We start from the raw sequence: 24,672 nt of genomic DNA on the forward strand, positions 1-24,672 counted from the left end.
TTATGTATTTACTTATTTTCGATCGATTATTGAACATGCTTTCATAACCAATTTGACCTATTAAAATAAGACGTTACCTTGTTTAAGAAATACAAAAAATAAAGTCGCTTGATATTGAAAACAGCATGTAAACTTTATGAAACGTACAACAAAATATAATGATCTTTATGTCGTTAAAATTGTCATTTTTCAATACACATATGACGGGACTAAGCTGTTATATTCAATTTCAAATTAATAGTTCTCTTGCGTGCTTGCTCAAGGCAGTAACAACTTATTTTATTTATTTTTTTAACTAATATTGACAGTTGATCGATACTTTTGACTTTCCCTTAGACAATTGCTTGCATTTATATATTCTATTTTTAGTTTGGCTTGTGAAAATGCTTACGAAAAGTTGAAATATATAGAAACAGTAAAAGTTTGACAAATCGCTTTCGCAAAACAAAACAAAGCATTTCCTCATTTACTCGTCTTGAAATGCTTATATATACATATATATATATATATATGCTTAAGGGACTTGACTTTATTATTTTGATCAAGTTAAAAATAAAACAGAGATTATCAATGCAATAGTTTATGCAGCGGCAAGTGAAATTCTAGAAAAAAAAACAATTATATTAGATGGAAAATTCTATAATAATTGATTGATTGTTTGGGGTTCCAATTAAAGAGCAAAAGGCACTCCTTTCAAACTGCCGATGAGGTAAAAAATTACCTTAATGCCACTTAAACGATGGATATCAGATCTTATCGTATGAAGTAAACCAAAATGTTTATGGTAATATTTTGGATGCTACAATACTCCGAATATGAGATGCCACTTAAGTGAGTCTTCCAGCAAGGCAATGGCCCCAAGTACACCAACAAGAATGCAAAGGAATGGTTTGATAAAATCGGTTAGCATTTTGAAGTGCAGACCTCATCCCAATTGAAAACCTGCGGACTGATTTTAAAATGTTCATCCGTTTAGGTAATCATACGGGATTTCTGGAGCAAAATTCAGCTGAATCTATGACAGGATTTGGTGGATTCACATTTGAAAAGTGATGCTATTTTTAATTTTAATAAAGTTTCTTAATTACATTGAGAGAGATGTTATTATTATGTTTTTTTTTCTTTGTGAGAGTCGTTTTATTTGCTAACTGAATATGCTTTATGTGGTCAAGGAAGTCTTCTTCAATGCGTTCAAGCAAATACATCAATAGCGTCTGCTGTTTCAATAATTTTAAAGTAATACGGCACATTTGTATGAATGTATATTTATTTAGCAACAAAGAAAAAATTGTGTAAGCAAAAACGTTGTTTACAATATTTTAAAGACATATTTTGTTTAAATATTTCTTGTTCCCCAAAAATATAAAATAAGATAATTAGATATAATAATAATTACAAATTTTATTTGGACATTTTATATTTAAATTACAAATATTTTTATTTTTTCAATTCTCAGATATATATCTATGATTTATGTCGTATTCTTAAATAATTATTGTTGAATTGTTTAATAATATGTATGCTTAAGTAAGTAATAGTATGTATCAATTTCAACTGGAAGCAAAAAGTTAATAACCATGCTGAACGACCAATGTTTGCATTACTTTGCGAATTTGATTATTTGTATTGAGGCAAGACCTGATGCCAAGCGAAAAGGCAACACATAAGATTTCAACAGCGTGCTCCTGCAACAAAATGCACATCTCAAGCAGATTATCAATGGCCGTTGCTGCCACAGACGAGTTCTCATCTCTCAGGCATTGAATATATGCGTTTAGAGTACACTGATTAATATCCGAATTGCCCGGATTGTGCTTTAGGTGTCGTATTAATATGATAAAGGCAATGGATCTGATCTGTGCGCTGGGCGAGAATATCAAATCCAAGAGTCGCTCAAATAACTCATTGATAAATACAAATCGCTTGGATGTTAAACATTCCATTTCCTGCAGCGGCCCCAAAATCACATCCTCAATATTCGACTGCTTAATGATCTTGATCAAGTCTAGAAAATGTGGAGAGACATCTGTTAAATTTGCCTTGCCCGCCGTACCCAAATTTAAAACCGAAAACGATCCCCGGCCAACGACATCTTGTACATTTAGATTCCCATCCAAGGGCTCTATATCGCTAACGACAGCTTTATTGGTGGCCGGCTTTGTATCCGACGAATGGCCATCGAGTTCATATTCCAATTTGACTTCTTCATCATCGAGCTCCGACAAAGTATTCGATTTGTGCTGCAGCAAGGCAACAGCTTGAACCAAGGCTTGTAGCTTGCCAATTGAGGTGTATTTAACAGCCAGTTCCGTCAATATGCCGACATATTGCTCGATGAATAACAATGCGCTCGAGGGATTACAATTGATATAGGATTGCAGGACCTGAACAAACTTGACGAGCATCTGACAGGCCTCCTTAACCGAACTGTGGTGCTTGAAGAAGGTGAAGTAGCACGATAGAGTCGATTGAATCTCATTCTTATAGGCATCATCAAAGATCGTGGGCTGCAATAGTTCCAAAGTTCTCAGGATTTGTACGAAACGGTGGAAATGATGATCCTCTCGCAAGGCTTTCATACTGTTCTGGGCTCGTCCCTGCATCGCAGATGATAAGACGCCCAAGTGGCGCAAGAAGAGCAAGGGATGCGATGCAGCCAGCTTGCGCAAGAGGAGTTCCGTGTCCGCTGACAGTGTTTCGAAATCCTTTTTGGCCACAAGACTACCCAGGCAGGTGATTAAATTGTTCGATATTTTATCAGCCTGGCAGCCTTTAAGACTTTGTAGCTTACACGTTTGACCATTTAGTTTACAATACTTGAGGAATTTAATTCGTGGATACATAATATACAGCTGTTGCAACACCTGATCCTTTAAGCTATCGGCAATCGTACTCTTCTCCACATACTCCACAACTTTGACCATTAAGCCCTTTCGCTTTTCGGTCAGTTTGAACAATAGATTCATGCGGAAGCATAGCTGAAATCATAGCTGCATATTATCAGATTTCAGCTCTCCATTCCTCGGACAGGACGAGTGCATAATGGCTCCATTCAGTGGGCTCCATTTGAAAACGAATATGGTTGCACATTTTTGGACATATATTTATCGCGACCCTTCCACAGATTTGGATTTGTTGTTAGTGCCTCAAAATAGTTGAGCACCGTACTGTAGTCGTAATCATGTTTATATTCCTTGAATAAACATTCCGCAATTCCCTCGATTGTATTCCAATTGGTTTGATGATTTATCAGCGACAACAGATAAAATCGAAATTCACTGCACGATTTCGAAAATAGAAAGCTTTCCTTTAAAAGTTTTGTGTGCACTATTTCAGGATCGGCCTCCGCAAGCCAATCAATAAATAAACCATTATGGAAAATTTTTGAATAATTATTTTGTTCAAGTGGCGTTGCCGTTGTTGTTGCGATTGTTGTTGTTGTTGCTTCCTTATCGAAACCTTGGATCATTTCTCGAACAACTTTCCTTGTTTCAAGCGTAGCATTTTGAACTTTTAGTTTCTGAAAGTGTAGCTGATTGGAGCCCTTCACCATAAACAATAAGCTGGCCAGAAACAGTTCGGTTTTAAAATCACTCTTTAAAGCTGAATGCAATTGCTTTGAAAGTCGAACATTTTTTTTCAGCGTTTTCTCGATGCTGTGGTACGATTCATTCGGCAATTTAACACTGAAAAACGCACGCAGTAAAGTTGCTGCGGCCCGATTTACACAAATGCCATTATTACCATATTTTTTCTCATGTGCATACTCGAACGAGGAATGAGCCACAACTTCGCATATGGATGCAACGAAATCGGTGCCTCTTTTGCCTGGTTTGACGACAAGATCCAACAGATTGTGAATTAATTTGCGATATTCATTGGAGGTGTTTACATCTGGATTTGGCGTTTTAAGCAGCATGGATATTGTTTCCTTCGAAGGACTTTTATTAGTCGCATTGGGCACGGACTCGGGATCATAGAGCACGATATGCAGATTCTCTTGGATTTGTGTATTAATCTTTGGTAGATCGGGTACGGTTTGTGAATGGGAGTGGAGATCCAGTGCTTGAACTGTATAGTGTCCATTTTTAGCTCCTCGTGCCTGTTGGATCTCAATCAATTGTGCCAAATATGCTTTATTGAGTATAGCATTTTTAACTAGATCAAATTGTTCCAATACGGCCGTATCCAGCATGGCCAGTAATTTGGACATTGAGTTTACGGGCGTCCCAAAATTCTGCACAAATAGCACAATTTGATCGGGAGTTAAATCATTGAGGGCCGCTTCGATTAGCCGATCCACCGAGGAACGAATCATTTTGAGTTTCAGCCAGTCGGGCAACAGTTGAATCTGTTCCTGGGGCATTGTGGGCAGAAATGCGACGGGTGCCGGTCGTCCCGGTGGAAACCAGTAATCGAGGATCGGTATCGATTCCGACATCTTTGCGTTTGAATATGTGAGCAGTATGATAAACGCATGAATTATATTTATATGCAATGGCAGTTGGACTCCATCATCGAATTGTACCATCAATAGATCTGGATATTCCGTCCATTCGTATGGCTCGTGAAATTCGCGCAACTTGATAATGTAATTGTTGAACATCACAAATAGACATTTCAATGTCTGAATGCGATTCTCGTCGGGATTCAGATCGTAGTCCTCCTGCGAAATGATAATATGCTGAAACATTGTGCTGCGCTCAACGATCAATTGAGCCATATCGATGACATGATCCAGCATTTCATTAACTGGATCGTTGAGAGTATGCGCAGTAATGAATTGTATATAGGCCATGATGAGTTGCGGACAATTCTCGACTTGGCAGGCAGCGCGCAGCTGAGGGATTATATACATTTTGGCCTCCATGAAATGGGGAATTTGTTGAATCGATTTCAGTAGCCATTCGTGTTCGTATTTGCCAACGTTTTTGAAAATGATCTTCAGGCCCGACAAGGCGGCAACTCTCGACTGACTGACAGTGGACGATAAACGACGGAAGATATAGTCCAAGACTTCGCAAACAACATTATAATTATAGCTAGCGTCCGTTATCAGATTTCGAATGAAATTCACTAGCTCCGCATCGCGACTATTCTCCTCATTTATGCTGTTCGCATTAAATAGCAGAAATTCACACAAGCACTGCACGGGCAGGTGACTGAAATCGCCCTCGCTATTTTGAACCAAGTCCGATAGCCAAGGCATCGACTGCGTTGTGCCCTGCCTTTGGATTATATCCAGGAGTAAGTCGGGTTTGCGACAGCGACAAAACAAATGTCCCAACTTGTATGTTTGATTGAGGAACTTGAGTTGCTCTAAAACTAAATTGGGTACTTTTCTTGGGTTTCCCATTGGGTCCATTAGCATCAGCTGGGTAATCAAAATGGCATTCTCCTCAGTGATCACAGCGTGCGGTGAAGTCTGTGCAGCCAAATACGTTTCAAATTGCAGAATATGATCGCGCTCAACGGTGATTATCTGAAAATATGTGCATGAGTATTACTCGTCAGATAAGATAAATCATTTCATCATATCAAACCTGTAGCTCATCTTTGAGTGATATGCAGTTGTTGAATTGACTTGTTATGCAGATTTCCATTAGCATTTTCATTGTGGGATAATGATCCCAGCAGAAGGCCCCAAACGTTGAGGGATTATGTGCAGATATCATCAGTAATATTAGCCATGCCTTCCAATAGAATGCAATTATTGCCAATTTCGGCGGTTCATAGTCGGCTGGCAGGCGAATATTCTCCGGATGATGATATTCCGACATGCTAAACAGAAAGTCAATTATATCAAATTTATTCGCTTGAACTGCCGGATAATCGGTTGCTTTCATGCCCGACACCCTTTTGATGACCAGCAATAGGATGTCGAATGTGTTGGCAATTGAGAACGGAATATCCTTTGTGATGCCAATCAGTATAATCCTCAAGAGGGTCTCTTCGTGTATGGGAGTTTCGGATATTATTCTTAATATAGCTCCCCTTTCCGGCTCCGATGGCCACTGATCACAGCGGGAATACTGTTCCGGATTATCGAGCAATAGAAGCTTATGCAAAGCCTGATGATATTCGATGCCTTGTATTTTGAATAGATTTGGAACTGTTTCATACATCCACGAAACAGAGTCCAATTGTATTTGTGACATCTGATTATAGAGCCGTATCAGAGCTTGATTGTTTTTCACATCACGATTGGTCTTCAGGGATAAACTTCCCTCGCGCGCTTGTGGCGTTGCCGACAGAAACATGCAGAGACACACAATGTCGACCATTGAATGGAAAATACGCTCCTTGAAATCAAATTGTTCAATTTGTGGATTCAGCTCCTCCCGTTCACTTAAGAAAGTCTTACAAAACTTTAAGAGATTGACATCAAAGCGCAACATTCGCACCAGTTCTCTCAAAAAGACACGCAATGTCCTCAGACAATCATCGCGCTGTAGCAGAAACTCCTGATATATTTCAGCTAGATTAACTGCCGATTGATCCGGTGAAGTCTGAAACATAGTCGCTGTGAAATGAAAGTGAAGAAATATTTGTGAAAAGTAGAAATGCAAAGAAAGCATCAGAGTAGTCGAACGCCTTTAAAAAATGAAAAATAAAAATATATACAACTCCACAACAACTCAATCAATCTGCATGAATGCGAGATATTCGTAGGCTTTCTTTCAAACACGTTTCCCGGCAAGTATACCAAGTCTATTCATTCCCATGGCTATTAGTATAATAAAATGGTATATACATATTATAAGGTTCGGGCCTTACCAAGCATTCCCATGTTATTTGGATTCCTTGTGTTCGACAACTCATTTTGTACAACTAGCTTCATAATTGTGCCCAATATGTCGGGCTGCAGATGTATCATTTCCTTGAGACACGACATATAGTGATTGATCAGGGGTTTGGTCTTCAAACGCATTTTGACCAACACTTGGAGGACTTCGTTGTCCTGTGTGTTTTTGCCCTTTATATTAAAACATATATACGACAACAGTTGCTGGGCGAATTTAACAAGCTTGCCATTATGTATCCATAGCTCCAGACGAGAGATGCTCAAACAGCGGACCTCACCAATTCCTGCGCTGCTACACAGGAATTTGAGAAAGTTTCTCGTATAGTTATCCTGTTGTTGGCGTTTATTTAGTTGATCGCGAATAGCTTCGCTAACTAATTTATGAACCATATTATCGGGAAATCTTCGCTTGACAGCACAGATTGCATCCGTCGCTTGATCCAGCTCCCAGTTCAAGAAGGGACTTGCATCCAGGCTTTGCGTGGAATTGTCCCCGGAATCATCATCGACTGTAAAATTCTCCCGATGCGTTTGTCCAGGAGTCACCGCTGTGTTCACATCCCAACGCAGCAGACTCAAATGCGGAGTTCTCGTCTTGAAGGCGGCACAGATATTCTTAACGAACGGTGCACAGTAATCATTATCAGCCCAGAAGCGTTCATTGACTGCATCCTCAATATATGTTCTGAGCAATACTTCCGGCCATTGGGCAATATCCGCAAATCCCCGAGCCAGCAGATTTGTGAAAAGAATATGCAGATTAATGTTATACCGCATTTTCATATTCGTCTCCCTGCGCAAAAATGATAAGAGGGCATAGGCAACAACATCATTGTTGAAGAAATTTGGCTGGACTTTTGCCACGAACAACAGTGTTAAATATGCCACACTGTCCACCTTGGCTCGGGAGGCAACCGACGTGGATGTTGCATGCCGAATGACACCGCAAATAATTCGCATAACTGCCTCATTGTCGCTCTGTTCGATGGCCGAGTAAATGCATTCAATGACATTGGAGAGATCGCACTCTTCGGCCAATTGTTCCCAGATCTCGTGTTGCACAGTTCCGCTTGTGCTGGGCATTTCAGTGGCTCCATCTTTGAGGCCAGCACGAAATCTTTTGCTGGGATGATTGGCGAGGCTCGAAGAAGCATCTCGCTTTCTGTCAACGGAGCTCGAGCTGGTGCTTGCTATTCCCTTGATTGGTAGTATTTTCTTGGGATCATCGCGACCAGTTTTGGTACCAAGTGCAAATAATTCGGCACCTAATAGTGCCTTTTTCTGACCCCTATTGACGGCGCTTGATTTGTTACGATCCATTTTGGTCTCTGTTATTTACTAAAATACGACCGAAATAGAGATGACAAATTCTCGCTTATACTATCGATATAATTGATTGCTTATTTTGCGATTCGATAGTCGCAATTTGTCGTGCGAGCTATCGATTACAAAAAAAAAAGCTAGACTAACGACTAAAAATAGCTATGAATTGCTGAAAACAATAAACAATAAGACAAACATTCAAAAATGTACCAATGTTTTAATCAATAGGTTATGGGAGATGTATCTCAATGGCTCCATGAACAAATTGCCATTCAGCTTGTCGATTAAATACGTTTTAATAAGGCTTTGGGAATTTGAAGTCTTAAAAGATATAATTAGCTGAGCTTGGCAGAGAGCTACAAGTCAGTTTTCTAGTAATAGTGTCCTATCTCCATTCATCCATAGTAAATATTCCGATCAAAGATTGCTCTAAGTATATAAACAGCATTTGCAAAAGAACAAAATAACAAAGGCAATAATTTGGTAGCCAAAATGTAAGTATATAATTTCATATTATCATTATAACATTAGCTTAAAATAAACACATTATTTTGGAGGACTTTCAACATAAACAGTTGTATTATCTACACCTAGGAATTGAGTTATACTTAATGCAGACAACATTTTCATCTGTCCCTGATAAAGAACATCAGCAATAATTTTCTCAGCATAAATAGCTTGTGTATTTTCCATCGATCGCAACTTGTGCGCAATTACTTTTCCAAAATTTGTGAAATGATCATCCAACGGACCATCCGCATTTTTAAGCGCCAGTGAAAAGAGCCGATCAAAATCGATGTTCGAAATGTCCGCCCTGCATTTTCCTGGCGGCGTCGCTTCATTGTCATCGGATACCTGGGACGATGCTGATGACGAACGCTTCCGATTGCTCTTGATGTATTTGGGACAGGTGGGAACGCGTTGGTTTCGGTTTGATTCCACTATGTGTACGGTAGAGTTGATTTTATCGTTCAGCGAATTTGTGATGGCAGAAGGGTTTAATGATTTTCTCCTTTCGGCGATAATGTTGTTCTTGGCTGGCATTATTACCTCAACTTCCTTAATGGATGCCTGATTGTTAGAATTAACGGTTTGAATACTGATAATGGGATCAACCTCGACCTCCTCAAATAGATTGGCACAAAAATCGTTCGCGCTTTGATGATTGCTGGGCGATGATTTGTTATCGCTTTTCGTTTGTTTTGGCAAACTCTCCGCATCGGAGAATTCCTCACAAGCTTCCTGTTGCGCTACAGTGATGTCTGTTGTTGATGTCTTTTGTAAGGGTTGGTTATCTTCAACTTTTGATTTTTTTTCGGGGTTCTCCTCGTCCTTTAAAAACATAAGAGATTCAAAATATCTTCGCTTTGGACAGTATGGTTCATACTTTTCCCCTTTCTTCTTCACTTCGTTATATTTGCGTAGCTGATGACGAAATGCGCATCTCAGATTGTTAATCTTTTGCTTGGTCCTTTCAACGTTGTACAGTTCTCCATGTTTGGTGGCCACAGCAATTAATCTTATATACGCTTCTTGTCGTTTTATTCTGTTTCGAAAATCCACCGAATCGGCTTTCCACAAGCACGGATTGCTCTTGTACTCATCGATGAAATCGTCAATGAAATCCATGTTTGTTTACTAATCCAACTGAGTTCCAAAATTTGTAGAACACTTTATTTATGATATAAATTAACAACTGTATGTTACTAAAAGCAAACAATGGCAGAGCTGCAGAGATTTTACTTCAATTTATTACACTTTACAATCGATATACAATGTTGGTTAGCGTAGATTGCGGTACACTGGGAATGGAATATCTTTTTATAGAAATGGAATGCAATTACAACAATAATAGAGAGAAACGTGAACTTTGATTACTAGAGCGAAATCAGCTAATTCTTGCGAATTAATTTCTATATATCTTAGATATATATTTTACAACAAATATTTCACAATTTTATTGTTTGATGTTTCAATGGATTTTTTAAAGGTTAGGAAGTGCTTCTGTAAAATTAACGAACGACTTTTAAGATTTAAATCAAAGAATATATATATTATTATATGTAATTATTCGTATTGATTAAATTCGATTGTCATACTTTTTGAATGTGAATTTTTGTTCTCATTTATAGCTTGACATAAACTATTTTTAATGAATTCAATAAATAAGTTGTATTTACTGAGCATCAATTAAAATATTTCTTACTGAATGGAATCTAATATTTGGGTACAATAATTTTGCAAGCGATTTTATTAGCGATATAATGTGATTTGTAACTGTTATCCGTGATTTTCACGATCTTAAAAGTAGCATATGTAAGTAACAGATACGATAAAATACTTCAAATATATACGCAACTGTAAACGGCATTTGCAAAGTCCGTGTTCAAAACAATATATATTAATAATTTGAGAAACTAAAACATAATAAAACTTCACCTATTCATCGTAATGAGCAAATAACTAATATTTTAACAATTGTTGTATTTCGTAGTGCGTTACAAATAGAAATATCGTGTTCGTGCCATAAAGTTTACACCCTAAGAGAATTAATCAAGAAATTCGTGAGAAAAACGTAAACATAACACATATTGTACATACCACAGGAGCGAAATGGCAGATTTGGAGGCTGTGCTAGCTGATGTCAGCTACTTGATGGCTATGGAGAAATCCAAATGTACACCAGCTGCAAGAGCTAGTAAAAAATTAATTCTACCAGATCCCAGGTACCCCATAAAAATGTATTTATTCAAATAGGTGCATACCTTGTATGTATGTATGTATGTATGTCATTTGATTTGTGACTGTGTGTGTATGTATATATGAATACTTGTGTATTATCCTCGGTAATAAATTTCATATTTTCGCAAAAGTACTGCCCGAATTAGCTGTATGTATACAAATAGTCATTTGATATTGATGCACACATACATACACACATGGGAACATATGTATGTACATTTCATATATTTTGTATACACATGTCTGTATGTATATATTTACATTTGTATGTATGCAGGTGTTTACTCACTGCAAATCAATATTTAAAACCATTGTGAAGCCAATATAATAATTTCGTTTTGAAATTAATACACAAATAAATTCCCGTCGCATTTGAGTACAGTCAGAAATATATGTATGCATCTTCTTATAATTACATTAATTTATTCGCATTAATGTACCTTCAAATTTTTGTATATACCCTGTACCCGTTAAAAGGGTAAGATGGGTATGATGAGGCTGGGAAATTGGATGTGAATAACTCACATAGATATCAACAGATGTCGATTCTCAATTTCCGATTTTTATTTAAACATATCTTTCAACATTATTAGATTTGTGGCATATAAGAAAACAAGCAATTTAACAATCAATTTGTATAAGAAGGGAAATCAATAAACAAATAGTACAAAAATGGGTGCCGGTTGTATTCTATTTTAAGCATTTAACGCCCCCCTAATAGTTGAGCCTATGTTTAAAAATACAGTTGTATGAGTCGTGCCCGTTTTAAATAATTAAAATAAGATTGTAAACCTGTGCAAAAAATCAGCTGTTTTTGTTTTTGTTACCTGTTATTGTGGAACTAAACTAATTGGAGGCTTGGTATTAATTTTGTTTAGATAGCTAGAACATTTTTTTATGTTTATTATCTTTAAATTCGATTTCACTTTTATTTTCTTAAAGGGGCAGACTATTATAACACATGAATGAAAATGAGATAAATAGTTGAATTGCATATCAGTGTGCGCATCTGTTGAGAATGCATATATTTTAACCAAAAACAACAGTAGACGGCTGGAAGCTTTGATGTGGATGCAATCGATTGTAAAAACTATTATATAGAAAATTGGCTTACTCTTTATTTTAATCAAAAATGTATTTTAATTCAAATAGGTAGAAAATAGCAATTTAATTTAAAATTCAACATTAAAATCAGTAGTAAAACGATTAGATTCACAGCTCTGAAAACATAAATATAATAATAATAAATATTTAATGAAATTGTTGAATAAAGACCTTATGTTATTCTTATTTATTATTTGGATGTATGGTTATATTTTATGAGGTGCGATCCTGTTTCATGGGGTGCTATTCCCTGGTTGCATATATATTACAACTTTGCAAGAATTATGCTGTAGGCATATTTAATAACGTATAAATAATCTTTTCAGTGTACGGAGCGTTATGTACAAATATCTGGAGAAGGAAAACGAACTCAACTTTCACAACATTTTTAATCAAATTATAGGTATTTTTGTTTTATTTACCTTACAATGAAATGGATACTAACGAGCATTTTCGGTTTAGGTTACCTTTTGTTTAAGGACTTTTGTGAGAATGATTCTGAAGAACCTATACAACAGTTAAAGTTCTATGAGCAGGTATTCCTATTGACACTGAAATGCAAATATCTGTATATTTGAGCTTTTGCATATTATTTTATAGATTAAAAGCTTTGAGAAAACCGAATGTTTCGAGGAGCGAAAAAAACTAGCTCGGGAAATTTATGATAATTTTATAATGGAAGAAATGCTGTCCCACACATATGTAAGTATTTAAGCTTGATAGCTGGACTTATATATATTGAAATATTTATTTTGTTTTGTTTTTTTTTTCATAGGAATACTCCAAAGATGCTGTTGCTAGTGTCCAAAAATATTTATTAAAAAATGAAGTTCCTGTGAATTTATTTGAGGTAAGTTAACAAAAGAATTCAATTTTGTTAAAACAATGCTCCTATAATGCCACAAATTTATTAATTTTCAACTTTTTCACAGCCATATATGGAAGAAATCTTTGGTCAACTTAAAGGGAGGCCATTCAAAAAGTTTTTGGAAAGGTGAGATAAAGATATAAATATAAGCATATATATATTATAAGTTTAACCTTTTTTTTTGCAGTGACAAGTTTACGAGATTTTGCCAATGGAAAAACCTCGAGCTTAATATACAAGTATGTACAAAAATAATTGATCCTTGATACACATAGTGATGCTAAAACACTTTTCAGTTATCAATGAATGACTTTAGCGTGCATAGAATAATCGGACGCGGAGGCTTTGGCGAAGTCTACGGTTGTCGAAAAGCCGATACGGGTAAAATGTACGCAATGAAATGTTTAGACAAAAAACGTATTAAAATGAAGCAAGGCGAAATGCTGGCATTAAATGAGCGCAACATGTTGCAAGCAGTTAGCACTGGAGTATGTTACTAAATTTAATTTCAATTCTGTATACCTTTATAACCGCAACAATATTTTCATTATTTACCTAGATTGATTGCCCGTTCATCGTTTGCATGACTTATGCGTTTCATACGCCAGACAAGCTCTGTTTTATATTAGATTTAATGAATGGTGGTGACTTACATTACCATCTCTCACAGCATGGAGTTTTTAGCGAAGATGAAATGAAGTTTTATGCAGCCGAGGTAATTCACAATTATATTATGTCAAAGCTTTGCACAACTATAAATCTCAATATTCCATAGGTCATTTTGGGTTTGGAGCATATGCATAAGCGCTGCATTGTCTATCGCGACTTAAAGCCTGCGAATATATTGCTGGACGAAAATGGGCACATTCGAATTTCGGACTTGGGTCTAGCATGTGATTATTCAAGGAAAAAACCTCATGCCTCAGTGGGCACTCATGGATATATGTCACCCGAAGTATTATCGAAAGGAACCTCCTATGATTCATGTGCTGACTGGTTCAGTTTTGGCTGCATGCTCTACAAGCTACTCAAGGGACATTCCCCATTTCGACAGCATAAAACGAAAGATAAACACGAGATCGACAGAATGACATTGACCATGGTATTCGAACACTATATTCATTGATATAACTAAACTCAGATTCTAATTACTTATATTTTCTACAGAATGTCGAACTTCCAGACACATTTTCCGCTGAATTAAGGAATTTACTGGATATGCTTTTACAAAGAGATGTGCCAAAGCGTCTCGGTTGTATGGGTAATGGGTAAGTGTGAAAAGGCCCAGTTAAATGTCTTTACAATGTTAAATTAACTTGTTTCTTCATTTTTAAGTGCCGACGAAGTTAAAATGCATAATTTCTTCTCCGGCATCGATTGGCATCAAGTTTATATTCAAAAATACACCCCACCATTAGTTCCACCGCGAGGCGAAGTAAACGCCGCTGATGCATTTGATATTGGCTCATTTGACGAAGAGGATACGAAAGGCATCAAGTTAAATGACAGTGATTTGGATCTCTATAAGCATTTTTCATTAACTATATCCGAAAGGTAAATTTATTTGCATCGGGATAGACTAGAGAATGATAGCAAAACTATGTTGCGAATTTATTGAAAATGATTTTTATAATGTTTATTGCATTCTCAAATATTAATTAAAGCGTATTCTGTGTTTATTTAGGTGGCAACAGGAAGTGTCTGAAACTGTATTCGAAACAATCAACGTGGAAACTGATAAAATCGAGCAAAAGAAGAAATCGAAACAAAAACAACACTTTGATACAGATGAAAAAGAATCGGATTGTATACTGCATGGGTACATAAAAAAATTGGGAGGATCATTTGCGTCTTTATGGCAAACTAAATATGCCAAATTATATCCAAATCGGTATGGTATTCAAATTACTTTATATATTGGGCTAAATCGTGTATTTGGTTAATTCTAAATTAACAATTTGTTGGTGCTTAATAGTAATAGTAATAAGAATAATAGTTATTTGCCTCCATAATAATATATATATTTTATTATTACAGCTTGGAACTTTACTCAGAGAGTGGCAATAACAAACCAGAGCTTATATTTTTGGACCAAGTCGAGGATATTTCACCAGATTTCATTCAATATAAAAATGAACAATGTATTCAAATCCGTGTTAATGATGGCAGTCGAGATGGTAGAATTATTTTAACAAATTCGGTAAATGAAAAATCGAGAACTTTTATTGATAATTATTATTCATGTTAAATATACGCATTGCATTTTAAAGGATGAAATTGGCTTAAAGGAATGGTCGTTGTCATTGAGATCGGCCTACAAAATGTCACAGGACCTGCTAGGATCAATGGCTAAGAAAGCTGGAAAGATTTATGGAAGTGAGCGCGATGCAAACAAATCAATGTACATTCTTGGAGGGAACTGCTCTACAAAGTCTTCAAATGGCTCTAATTAAATACTAGATCTAATGACATTTATTATAACATAACTTATAATAGGTTTCCTGCTTTGAAACTCATCAAATCAAACATAGTTTCAATTAATGCGAAATAAATCCTAATAAAATACATCTTGTAAAATCACCTTAACAACCGGATGCATACTGGCGAATTTGTAAAAAAAAATCCCGTATTTATTGGACACACCCACAAAAATACTTCATTGTTTTCGATTTTTTATGTTTTTATTTAATTTTATTATAATGTATGTACATTGTAGTAATACTTATATTCTGATTAAAACTGTCAAAGTATGTAACGCATGCATTTTCCATATTTCCAAGCTATCATTTATAAAACACAATGGGAAGTATCAATTTTACCGAGACTCTGACCGACTGCCGATATTGCGCTTCCGTATTAGTACTTGTATGTATATCATTATTTGGTGTTTTTAGTTGTAATAGAATTAAAAAAAAATCAAACAAAAAAAATCGTATGTAGCCGTGTATTCTACTATCAAATCAATAAAACTACGATATATAAAAGAAATTAAATATGAACTAAAAAATGTTTTCGGTAAATTACCTGCGGCACTCTTTTTAAATGTTCTTTTAGATTTCCTCACGGGAAATTCATTTGCCTTTAGTATATTTTGATTATCAAGAAACCTGGAAAATTAGTTAAGGCTACAGTAGATTTGGGAATTGGGTAAAAAGTTTTTATCGAACTCAAAATACAATGAAAATAAACGGATATAAATGGTAAACAATAGTTAATACTTTATTGCTATTATTCCATATTCATTTCATTTGATTAAATTAAATTTCTAACGTTTTCATCCCAACACATGCATTCTATAAATACACCATGTGGGATAAGAGTTGGCTTCTGCATGTTACATGCATTTACACAACTTCACTAATCCATTTTGAATGTGTAGGATAGAAATACTTAGTATTGACCAAACATTGCGATTTTATTTAGCTAACTGATAAACTCCACCGGAGAATAAAAGTTTATGTTCGCGAACTTTACGTTGCAAGAAATGTTTTAATTCATCTTGCGTAAATTCGACTCCTCCGCTGTGTGAAGCAAATAGCTTAAGCATTTGGTGAATCCGATCGATCGGCATACAATCTAGATTTGTAAGCATACCAACAATATAAGACCAGAAAACCTTAGAAAATAAGATAAATGGTTAGCAAGCAAGTCTTTTAAGAACATCAAGAATAATTTATTGCGTACTTGAAGTTCTTCTTCTCTTTGATCACTGGCCGAGGCCATAGCTGATTCCAAGTCCTCTTCGTCGGCATCTGTGACATTCATCTCCTCAAACTGTGTTTTCTCCGATGCCTTCTCCAAGAGTGTAAAAATACCGGGTTCTGTCTCTGAAATCAGACCATGATTTTGCCAAAAGCTTATGCGTCTTCTTAGCGCAGATGGGGGAACTTTAATAAGGCTACTCAATTCGTCCACGCTCCACTCATCTATAACAAAGAAAAGTTTGGATTAAATGTTACAATACACATAAAACTATAGCTTATATACTTTTATGTTGGAAGTGGTAAATGATTATAGCTTGTGTTGGCGGGACCGTCATCTCCAATACTCTCTCGCCGATTTCGATAACTATGTTGACACGTCCGGTCACCGGGCGCCAATTGAGAGTGCGGTTTCCCTTGTAAGATTCATATGCTTTCGTAAATTTCTTAAATTCATTTTCCAGCTCCTCGGGCAGCTGTAGACTCTCCTTATTAAATGATGGCCAGAATTGCGCCGAAATTATCATTGACGAAATGTCAAATAATGGAGCTTAAAGGATTAAAAGCATTTTTTCTTTTATAGACTTATTGTAAAGGTATTAATTGTAATTTCACTTACTTTCATCACAGTTGCCATTGCTGTGAATGTGCGCATTAATGCGTTTTGAATCGGTAACATCCTTTAGCATCACCTCACAGCTATGTAGAAGCGATTCACCGAATCTGATTTTAAGCAATTCAAGATTTCGAATTTCTTTTTCCGAATTAAAGTCAAGCTGCGACAATAATCGATCAGCCATCAAGTTGCGGTATTCAACCATAAATAGCTCTTTACTTCCATATATATCGACCACCATGGATATAATATCGGCAGATCGAATAATTTTCGAGCTACTTAACTCCAAGACATCGGGGTCAATGCCAAAGGGATCCGGTTCCCAATTTTCCCAATTACTAAATTCATTGAGTCCAGCATCTTTGCCATCTTTAATAAATTCGCCCTTAGCCAACTCTTCGGAAAGGTCCGTTGGTCCCTCCTCTGTTAAGCCAGTAACAACACGTCGCACAGTATCATTGCGCTTGCGTAAGTAATCTTTGATTGGAGCCGTAACTATCTCTAATATCACTCCTGTGTTATCTAGATGCCGTATGGCTTTAATTGCTGCTACGTATCCCGTCAATATATCCATAGTATTGACACCGGGATGCAAAATCCTTGCTTCCAGCGAACTTCTCAATGATTCAGTTAACAGAACTCTCATATCGATTTTCTCCATACAAATCTTTAAATCGTCTATGGCAGGCGTTGAGTCCGGGTAGTCTAAGAAACATTGTATCAAAATTGAAAGTGATATAAGAAACTTGCATGATAAAGCCAAAATATATTGCGTACTAACCTATAATTATACTGAAAAATTGACTAATTACGTTTTGTGCAAATGTTTCATACATAAAATAAGTTAGTTTCACTTTAAAAGCCTGCACAGACTTTGGTATTTTCTCTTCAGAAATATCATCCTTCGATTTACATTCTGAAAAAATTGTAGTTAGCCAGGTCATAACAATATCGTTGATCCACTGTGAAAAAGTAAAGGTTTTAATAAGTTTTTAATTAGATTTGAGGAATTTTTATTACCGTTTCTAGTTTTTTGAGGTGACTTCTGTCAAAAATTCCCAGGCAGGTATCGTTGATATGTTCCTTGATTTTTAGCTTGATTAAAGCTGTCAAAGCACTTCCCGCTAAACGATCAATTAAATCCATCTTTGCCAATTTTCGATTCGTTTCATTCACCATTTCAGTGAGTTTTTGACAACAGCATTGCTCGTGATCGAAATTACATCCGACACATGGTAGCTCTGAAAACACTTCTCCATCTACAAAAATGTTAGTTACCACATTATAAATTCGCCTCTATTTATTTAAAAAAAACACATACCAAGTGTGGTCGACGATAGACTTGTATCTTTAGTGAACAGTCGGAAATGTACGGCGTAAAAGTCGCAAACGAAACTATTAAATGTTGGCGCCAATTGCGCCAGCAAAGCATTATGTAAATTGGTCTTTCTATCGCCCGACTTTGGAAACGCCTGGGCGCCTTTGTTTAGACGTGCTAAATTGGGCTTTATTTGCTGTAAGCACTGATAGCCATCATAAAGTTCATCAATTGCAGCGATAAATTTGAAGAACAACGCATTTGAGTCAGTGAGTGCTGGAATATTTGAAGCTGCCTCCGACTTTGCCTTGGTGGATTGGCTGTCAGTAGTGAAGTGTTTCCAAAACCTCGGAGCAAGCGTATTTCGAATGGTCGACTCAATTTCCATTTCCAAAATAGTTGCCAATGTTTCAATGCCTCCAAGTTTGGAGAGTTGCCGGTAAGCATTTTCAAACAATTCCTCATCAATTGGCTGTGTTGGAGCAGTTATCTACCAAATTGTATGTAATGAATGTACAGAGTAAAGCACAGCAATTTCAACTTACTTTTCCATTTAAAATTGGAAAAATTTTCTGTACATCTAACCACAGATCATTTAAATCGCTCATTCTCACTTCGTATAAACAAATTTCTGTCCTTTAGTGATGCACATATTATTCTTATCGATATACGAGAAACTATCGATATCAAAAAACCAACTACTAAAATGTATAGGCGAATGCGCTTTGTACGGAATGTATGGAAAATGATACAGATGCGAAACTCCGTTAAAAACTTCAAATAAAGGGTGGGGTCTAGCAATTTACGTAAATTTGTAAGTCTAAAGATTAGAAAAATATAAAATAGGGAATCAATATTATTTATAAACATTTTAAAGAATAAATTGAATTGGTAAAGCTATGCGATATGCAAAATTGTATTTTCTCCCAATCTGAATAAGTACAAAAATTTTAAGTAGACTCGCAAAAGATTTTATTTATTTACATTATATGCTGTAGCTATGGAAATATGTACAAATTTTTAAAGTATTTACAAAGTAAGTGCAATACAAATGCAGAAAAACTGAAGTATAGATTTTATGATTTAATTTTTATAAAATTGTGAACCTCATTTACATACAATTGATCTAATTACGAACAACCTTCAATTGTTTACAGTGTTGGAAAAATAGTCAAATCACTTTAAAAATGTGAATTTTCAAAATTTGTTGCTATTAAAAAGTTTTTGGTGCTTCAATCGGCACGCCGAACATAAAATACCCTTGCAGATCATAGTCCACCTGCACACGTCTTAATTAATTTATTAATATAATTAATACATCACGTTATAAAAAAGAAAACAATTCATTAATTTTGCGAACAAACTCAACAATCGAGTATATTTATTGATGTAAAATACTAATTTGCGCAAAAACCTTTCAGGTACAAGAAATATGTTCAATTTTGTAGCCCAGGGCAATTGTTCATATAACAAAAACTTAATTAACGACCTGTATGATTTTAAAGCTGAGCTTTAGTGTGTTTTGTTTAAAAGCTAAGGCAGTGTTTATTGTCGTGTCCCCTCTATCTGCAAGGGTACGAGCTTACTTACAACCAACCAATACAAATTCGATAGCCTTGAAATAAAACCTTAACCTATGTGCCAATGAGTATTCGAATTAATTTTCAGTGTGTTGACAAAATTGCATTTGTGTGTGTTTTTGTTTTGAATGGAAAGGAAAAATTGTGGAGTTTAGCCAACATATGCAAATGGAGGATATGGGGGTGGGTAGAAGTTTGGAAATGATCCTGAGTTTTGAATTGGAAGAGTTGCTGTTATTAATTTAGTAACTGCCGTTGGAACAATTGAAGTTGAAAATATGGTTGTGAAGGCCGTTTTTGCACCAAATGTTAATTTCAGAATTTTGCTACTTGTTGCTGTGACCAATGTTTCATAAATTTGTGTAGATGTGATCAACTGCTGTTGTGGCAGGCCTAGCAGTGGATTGTAAAATGGATTTATCGGATATTGTGACATCTGTGGAATTTGAACTGTCGACAACTCAGTAACATATTCAGTTTTTTCAACGACACCCACAGATTTGGACAATGTTCTCAATATGCTATCGGTTCCTCTTACAAGAGGTACTATGTAAGACTCCCAGACTGTTTCCAGCTTGATGATTGGACGTGTTGAAGTTATTATACTGTTCGGTTGGCCTAACAAATTTATTTGTGGAATTTCCGGCTTAATCAATTGCTCGGGGCTATTTAACTGAACAATGCCATTAGCATTTGTCGAATTTTTGTGACCCGCATTATTATTCGGGTTTGGCTTTACGTCAAATTGTCCAGCATTGCTTTCATCACCAAATTCAAGGTCCAAATTGATTTCAGAACCGGCTTCATCCAAATTACCTTCAAAGTCTTTGAAGTTTTGTGATGGAACAAAATTGTCTCCGGATGGCGAAACTGTCTGAGTGACAGTCAGGAAACTTGTATAACCATAGGTTTGGACTAATGTTATCTGTATTGTCTCATTTTTCTTTTCATAAATGATCGGTAAGATCTGTGTTTTCAGTTTGGTCTGCGTAAATGTGAATGATTCGGTTATTGTCTCCAATTCCGGAGTTTCAAGGTTATCTGTGTAATATATGGGTTTTAAAGTGGTTATACTTCCATCCAAAGATGGTTTAGTTAACTGCGAAGTAGAATCTAAAATGTTTTCAGTTAATGGACCATCATCTGCTGAATATTCCTCAATCTGGTCATGTTTAAGCAATCTCTCGATAGTTGAAGTAATTGTCAAAAATCGAGTTTTTTTGACAACACCAGCCTGGAATCAAGAGCGAAATTATGTTAATACGTAATTAAGAAATTTAGCTGAGATCTATATAAGATGTTGCAGATACGTATATGTATATTAATAATTACCTGAAATACAAATGGACTCTTGATTGTTGCAATTTCATAGTAAGTGTCATCAAAATTATTTGGTGTTGATATTTCGACATTTAATGTTTGCACAAAGTTAGCAGACTTAATATCATCATTATCGGAGACAACGCTGTTTTGTGAACCGACAGCATCCAAGTCTTTTGATAGATTAACAACCTTCAGTATTTGATTGCTTTCGGGCGTATCCAAAATAGTATCGTTAACCTTGACTACATCAGTTTGTGTATCGCTTCTCGTAACGTTGCCTGAAGCTTTTCGTATATTCACTTTTGGCTTCGGCGATGATTTGTATTGCCAACGACCCGGTCGTCTGTTTAGTTTCAGAGTGTTTCCCCCAATACTTGGTATACTTGGTGGTAAACTTGGTATGCTATCCTCCACTGGTGAGTTACTCTTTGTTCGGAACGAACGACGAACACTTGACTCCGTTGACGATGGCGTTATTTGAACGCTGCTGGAAATATGTGTACTACTACTACTTGTTTTATTTCTCCTGCAAGCAAAAACAATATGATATACAAATTTTATATGCAAATAAAAACATTAGAAAGAAGATATAGTTTAATTACCTTTTTCCCTTGTGTCGCGACGATTTTCTTTTTTCGCTTGTCACGCGGCTATTTTTTGAACGATGACCTTTGGAAAATCCACTTTGTGGGGTTACTGACTCCACTGGGGATTTGTTAGAGTGTACAATAGATGGTGTTATAGTTTTTAACACTCTTGCGGATGAGTGCAGGCGTGTTTTACTACGCCTCTCAACGCTGCTCGTTGACTGAAGGCCCTGCGAATATTTGCTCGAAGGCTTCACGCCGCTCCTTTTGGACAATAATGCCGTCGATTGGCTATAATTATTGTCTCGCTTTGACATATAGATCTTCTGCCTATCCGTATCAGCACGTGATTTTAAATTAACCAAACGAAACGTTTCTTCGACAAACTCTTCGGGCTGACGCGAAAGTAGAGCGTATTCGGAATAGTCAAGGGTTTCAATTGGTGTGCTCAAGAGACTAACTTGATTTTTTGTGGCAAATGTTAAATTTGTTGCCGATTGCACTTTTGAACTGGTTGCAATCAGTGGCGTCGGCTTAATTCCAATTTTACTCGCAACATTTTCCTTATGGTGCGGTCGGGTCTCAATAATATTAATTGATGGACTGGTCGTCTGGTTGACCGTAAATTCTGTAATAAATATAAAGCGTATACAAGGCAAGTATTATCCATGTTAGGTGATTCTTAATCATTTTACAATATCCCCTTTGCATGCTTCAAGTGCATCAATTATTTCCTTTTTCCGATTTTAGTACTCACCAAACTGAGGTGAACTTTGTGGTGAGAATACCATAACTGTATTTCCAATGGTAGTTGTAAAATCCAAAAATCCATAGACGGTTTGCGTTAACTGCGGCACTTCAGAACCAGATGCTAAAAATACGATTACATTTTAGGTAATGCAGGGTATATTCCAGTCGGACACACTCCACTTTGGCCCTCTTACTTACCACAGTTGATCAATACAATAGCAACCAAATTAAAAAACATATTGAAACATGAACGTCTCCAGGGGACTTCAAATTTACAAATCCCAATCATTTCGGTTATGCTTTAATCTGAGAGATAAAAATTAAATATGAATATTTATTTAATAAAAACACAAACTATGCAAGTTTATTTATTTGGTTTTGTTTTAATGCTGAAATCAGTATTCACATTTTGAAACAACTTTTAACCACTTCAACACGTCACACAATTCGTTACAAAATCAAAATACACTCTGCAAGGGTAACAAAACAATGCAACAAATGAATAAATAATGTATGTGTATTGTATCTGTATATGTATGTGTGTAGTTATGTTCACACACTTTAGTGTTACCACACTCACACATTGACAAGTATGTAAATCTACATTCCGATATACATACAAAAATAGATGCTTGCACAAAAATAACGTAAGAAATTAACTATGATTGCAATTAAGTATAATTAATGCACAGATTTCACAAAACTAAAATACATTTAAGTTTACATTCACTTATGTACATACACATTGTATGTATATATGTATGTATACGCAATTGTAAATTGTACTCACTAACAAAATAATTACACATTGTTAAAAACCAAAAAATAAGAAGTAATAAATGTGTAATTATTATGAAAGTTATTTGAAATATACCTGGTTTTTTTGCACAGATTAATGCAGACATATAAAATATGTGTAAAATTGTATACGGGTATAAACATACACAGAAAACACCATCAAATAGTATAAAAGTGGTCCCAAAACTGGTTGTGTGTTTACCAAAAGCAATGCACACAAGGTGCCAGCCAGCTCCTAAGAAACAGAAGAACGCCGTGATTGAGTTACATTTGCTTGGCCAGTAGGGTCACTCATGCTATGAAATTAGTTTTTCTTTTGTACAAAACTGTTCGCAATTTATATGCAATATTTTCTTGATTATTTTTGATTTTGAAAAGCTTAAACAAATCCAATAGCATTGTTTCGCAATATTAGAGCATAAATTAGCCGACATTTTACTTATTTGCACTTGCTTGTCGTCCAAAAACCATTAAATGTCATATGGTAGGGTGTACCAGGTAAACAAAAAAGAGCAGCAACAACAGAAGAAACGGTGTTAATACAATCATCTACGATTTCACTTTCACTTTTAGCTGATTTTATCTCGAACTAAAGTGGAACTGACGCATTATTATTAATATTCAATTATATTAATTTTAAAAATAATTTATATATTTATATTTATATAATTTTTCGCTGGAAATTAAATATTTTTGTAGTTTCTACAAAAAATAACAACTAATTAGCAAGAGGGAACTTAAATTAAGAAATGACAATCAAGAGAGAATGCTCCAGTCAAAAGGGCCCGACTACGAGATACCCTATGTCAAAATGGAAATTCTAAGTTATTTCCATACCTACCTATATTTCTATGAATGCTTCGTCATGTAAATTATATGGGCTGAGTATAGTAAATATATATAGTTATTTTGTCACTGTTTCACACAGCTAACCCCAATGCCACTGTGAAGAGCCCATTTGAACCGCTCATCGATCCCATTTGACGAGTTTATTACAGGCCTTTACCATAGTATTCGTTGACGCATTCTTGGCTCTTTTGAAACTGACTAAGAAAGCAACCAGTATCAATAATGTTGGGGTTAAAGTGTTCCGGAAAATCAATATAAGGGCGGTTTTTCATTTTGTTTTAAGGATTTTGAAGAATTCTTAGACCGCA

The 24,672-nt window shown here is 35.7% G+C and overlaps 5 protein-coding genes across 6 annotated transcripts; 1 reads left to right on the forward strand and 4 right to left on the reverse strand.

The window, feature by feature from the left end:
- Positions 1-1,478: 1,478 nt before the first annotated feature.
- On the reverse strand, positions 1,479-8,125 carry LOC6559367 (integrator complex subunit 1). Its single transcript, XM_032734412.1, is given in 4 exon segments — positions 1,479-3,070; positions 3,073-5,482; positions 5,544-6,523; positions 6,778-8,125. Coding segments are annotated over 4 exon segments (6,240 nt in total). The 3' UTR covers positions 1,479-1,568.
- A 482-nt stretch (positions 8,126-8,607) lies between these two features.
- On the reverse strand, positions 8,608-9,854 carry LOC6559368. The gene has a single exon (XM_001987033.2). The coding sequence runs from the start codon at positions 9,755-9,757 to the stop codon at positions 8,675-8,677; it is 1,083 nt and encodes a 360-aa protein (XP_001987069.1). The 5' UTR covers positions 9,758-9,854; the 3' UTR covers positions 8,608-8,674.
- Positions 9,855-10,556: 702 nt separating this feature from the next.
- LOC6559369 (G protein-coupled receptor kinase 1) lies at positions 10,557-15,835 on the forward strand. The gene is made up of 15 exons (XM_001987034.3): positions 10,557-10,854; positions 12,301-12,377; positions 12,437-12,510; positions 12,575-12,676; positions 12,750-12,824; positions 12,907-12,968; positions 13,030-13,081; positions 13,139-13,330; positions 13,402-13,557; positions 13,618-13,944; positions 14,010-14,110; positions 14,178-14,396; positions 14,527-14,733; positions 14,880-15,042; positions 15,113-15,835. The coding sequence occupies exons 1-15, from the start codon at positions 10,742-10,744 to the stop codon at positions 15,293-15,295; spliced, it is 2,103 nt and encodes a 700-aa protein (XP_001987070.2). The 5' UTR covers positions 10,557-10,741; the 3' UTR covers positions 15,296-15,835.
- Positions 15,836-16,036: 201 nt separating this feature from the next.
- On the reverse strand, positions 16,037-19,085 carry LOC6559097 (anaphase-promoting complex subunit 2). The gene is made up of 8 exons (XM_001987035.2): positions 19,023-19,085; positions 18,481-18,967; positions 18,180-18,418; positions 17,941-18,121; positions 17,163-17,864; positions 16,830-17,093; positions 16,527-16,768; positions 16,037-16,458 (listed from the first exon to the last, which is right to left on the reverse strand). Exons 1-8 carry the CDS (start codon positions 19,083-19,085, stop codon positions 16,258-16,260), a joined length of 2,379 nt encoding a protein of 792 aa, XP_001987071.1. The 3' UTR covers positions 16,037-16,257.
- Positions 19,086-19,828: 743 nt separating this feature from the next.
- On the reverse strand, positions 19,829-23,753 carry LOC6559098 (filamentous growth regulator 23). Of its 2 annotated transcripts, none has more exons than XM_032735233.1 (6): positions 23,592-23,728; positions 22,916-23,023; positions 22,725-22,838; positions 21,983-22,595; positions 21,390-21,906; positions 19,829-21,291 (listed from the first exon to the last, which is right to left on the reverse strand). In XM_032735233.1, exons 2-6 carry the CDS (start codon positions 23,004-23,006, stop codon positions 20,209-20,211), a joined length of 2,418 nt encoding a protein of 805 aa, XP_032591124.1. In that variant the 5' UTR covers positions 23,007-23,023; positions 23,592-23,728; the 3' UTR covers positions 19,829-20,208. The 2 variants fall into 2 exon arrangements, with proteins under 2 accessions (XP_032591124.1, XP_001987072.2); XM_001987036.2 differs by having other exon boundaries at positions 19,830-21,291; positions 23,662-23,753.
- Positions 23,754-24,672: the final 919 nt, after the last annotated feature.

The sequence above is a fragment of the Drosophila grimshawi genome, unplaced genomic scaffold (genome assembly GCF_018153295.1).
Source record: "Drosophila grimshawi isolate 15287-2541.00 unplaced genomic scaffold, ASM1815329v1 contig_1369, whole genome shotgun sequence".
NCBI lineage: Eukaryota > Metazoa > Arthropoda > Insecta > Diptera > Drosophilidae > Drosophila > Drosophila grimshawi.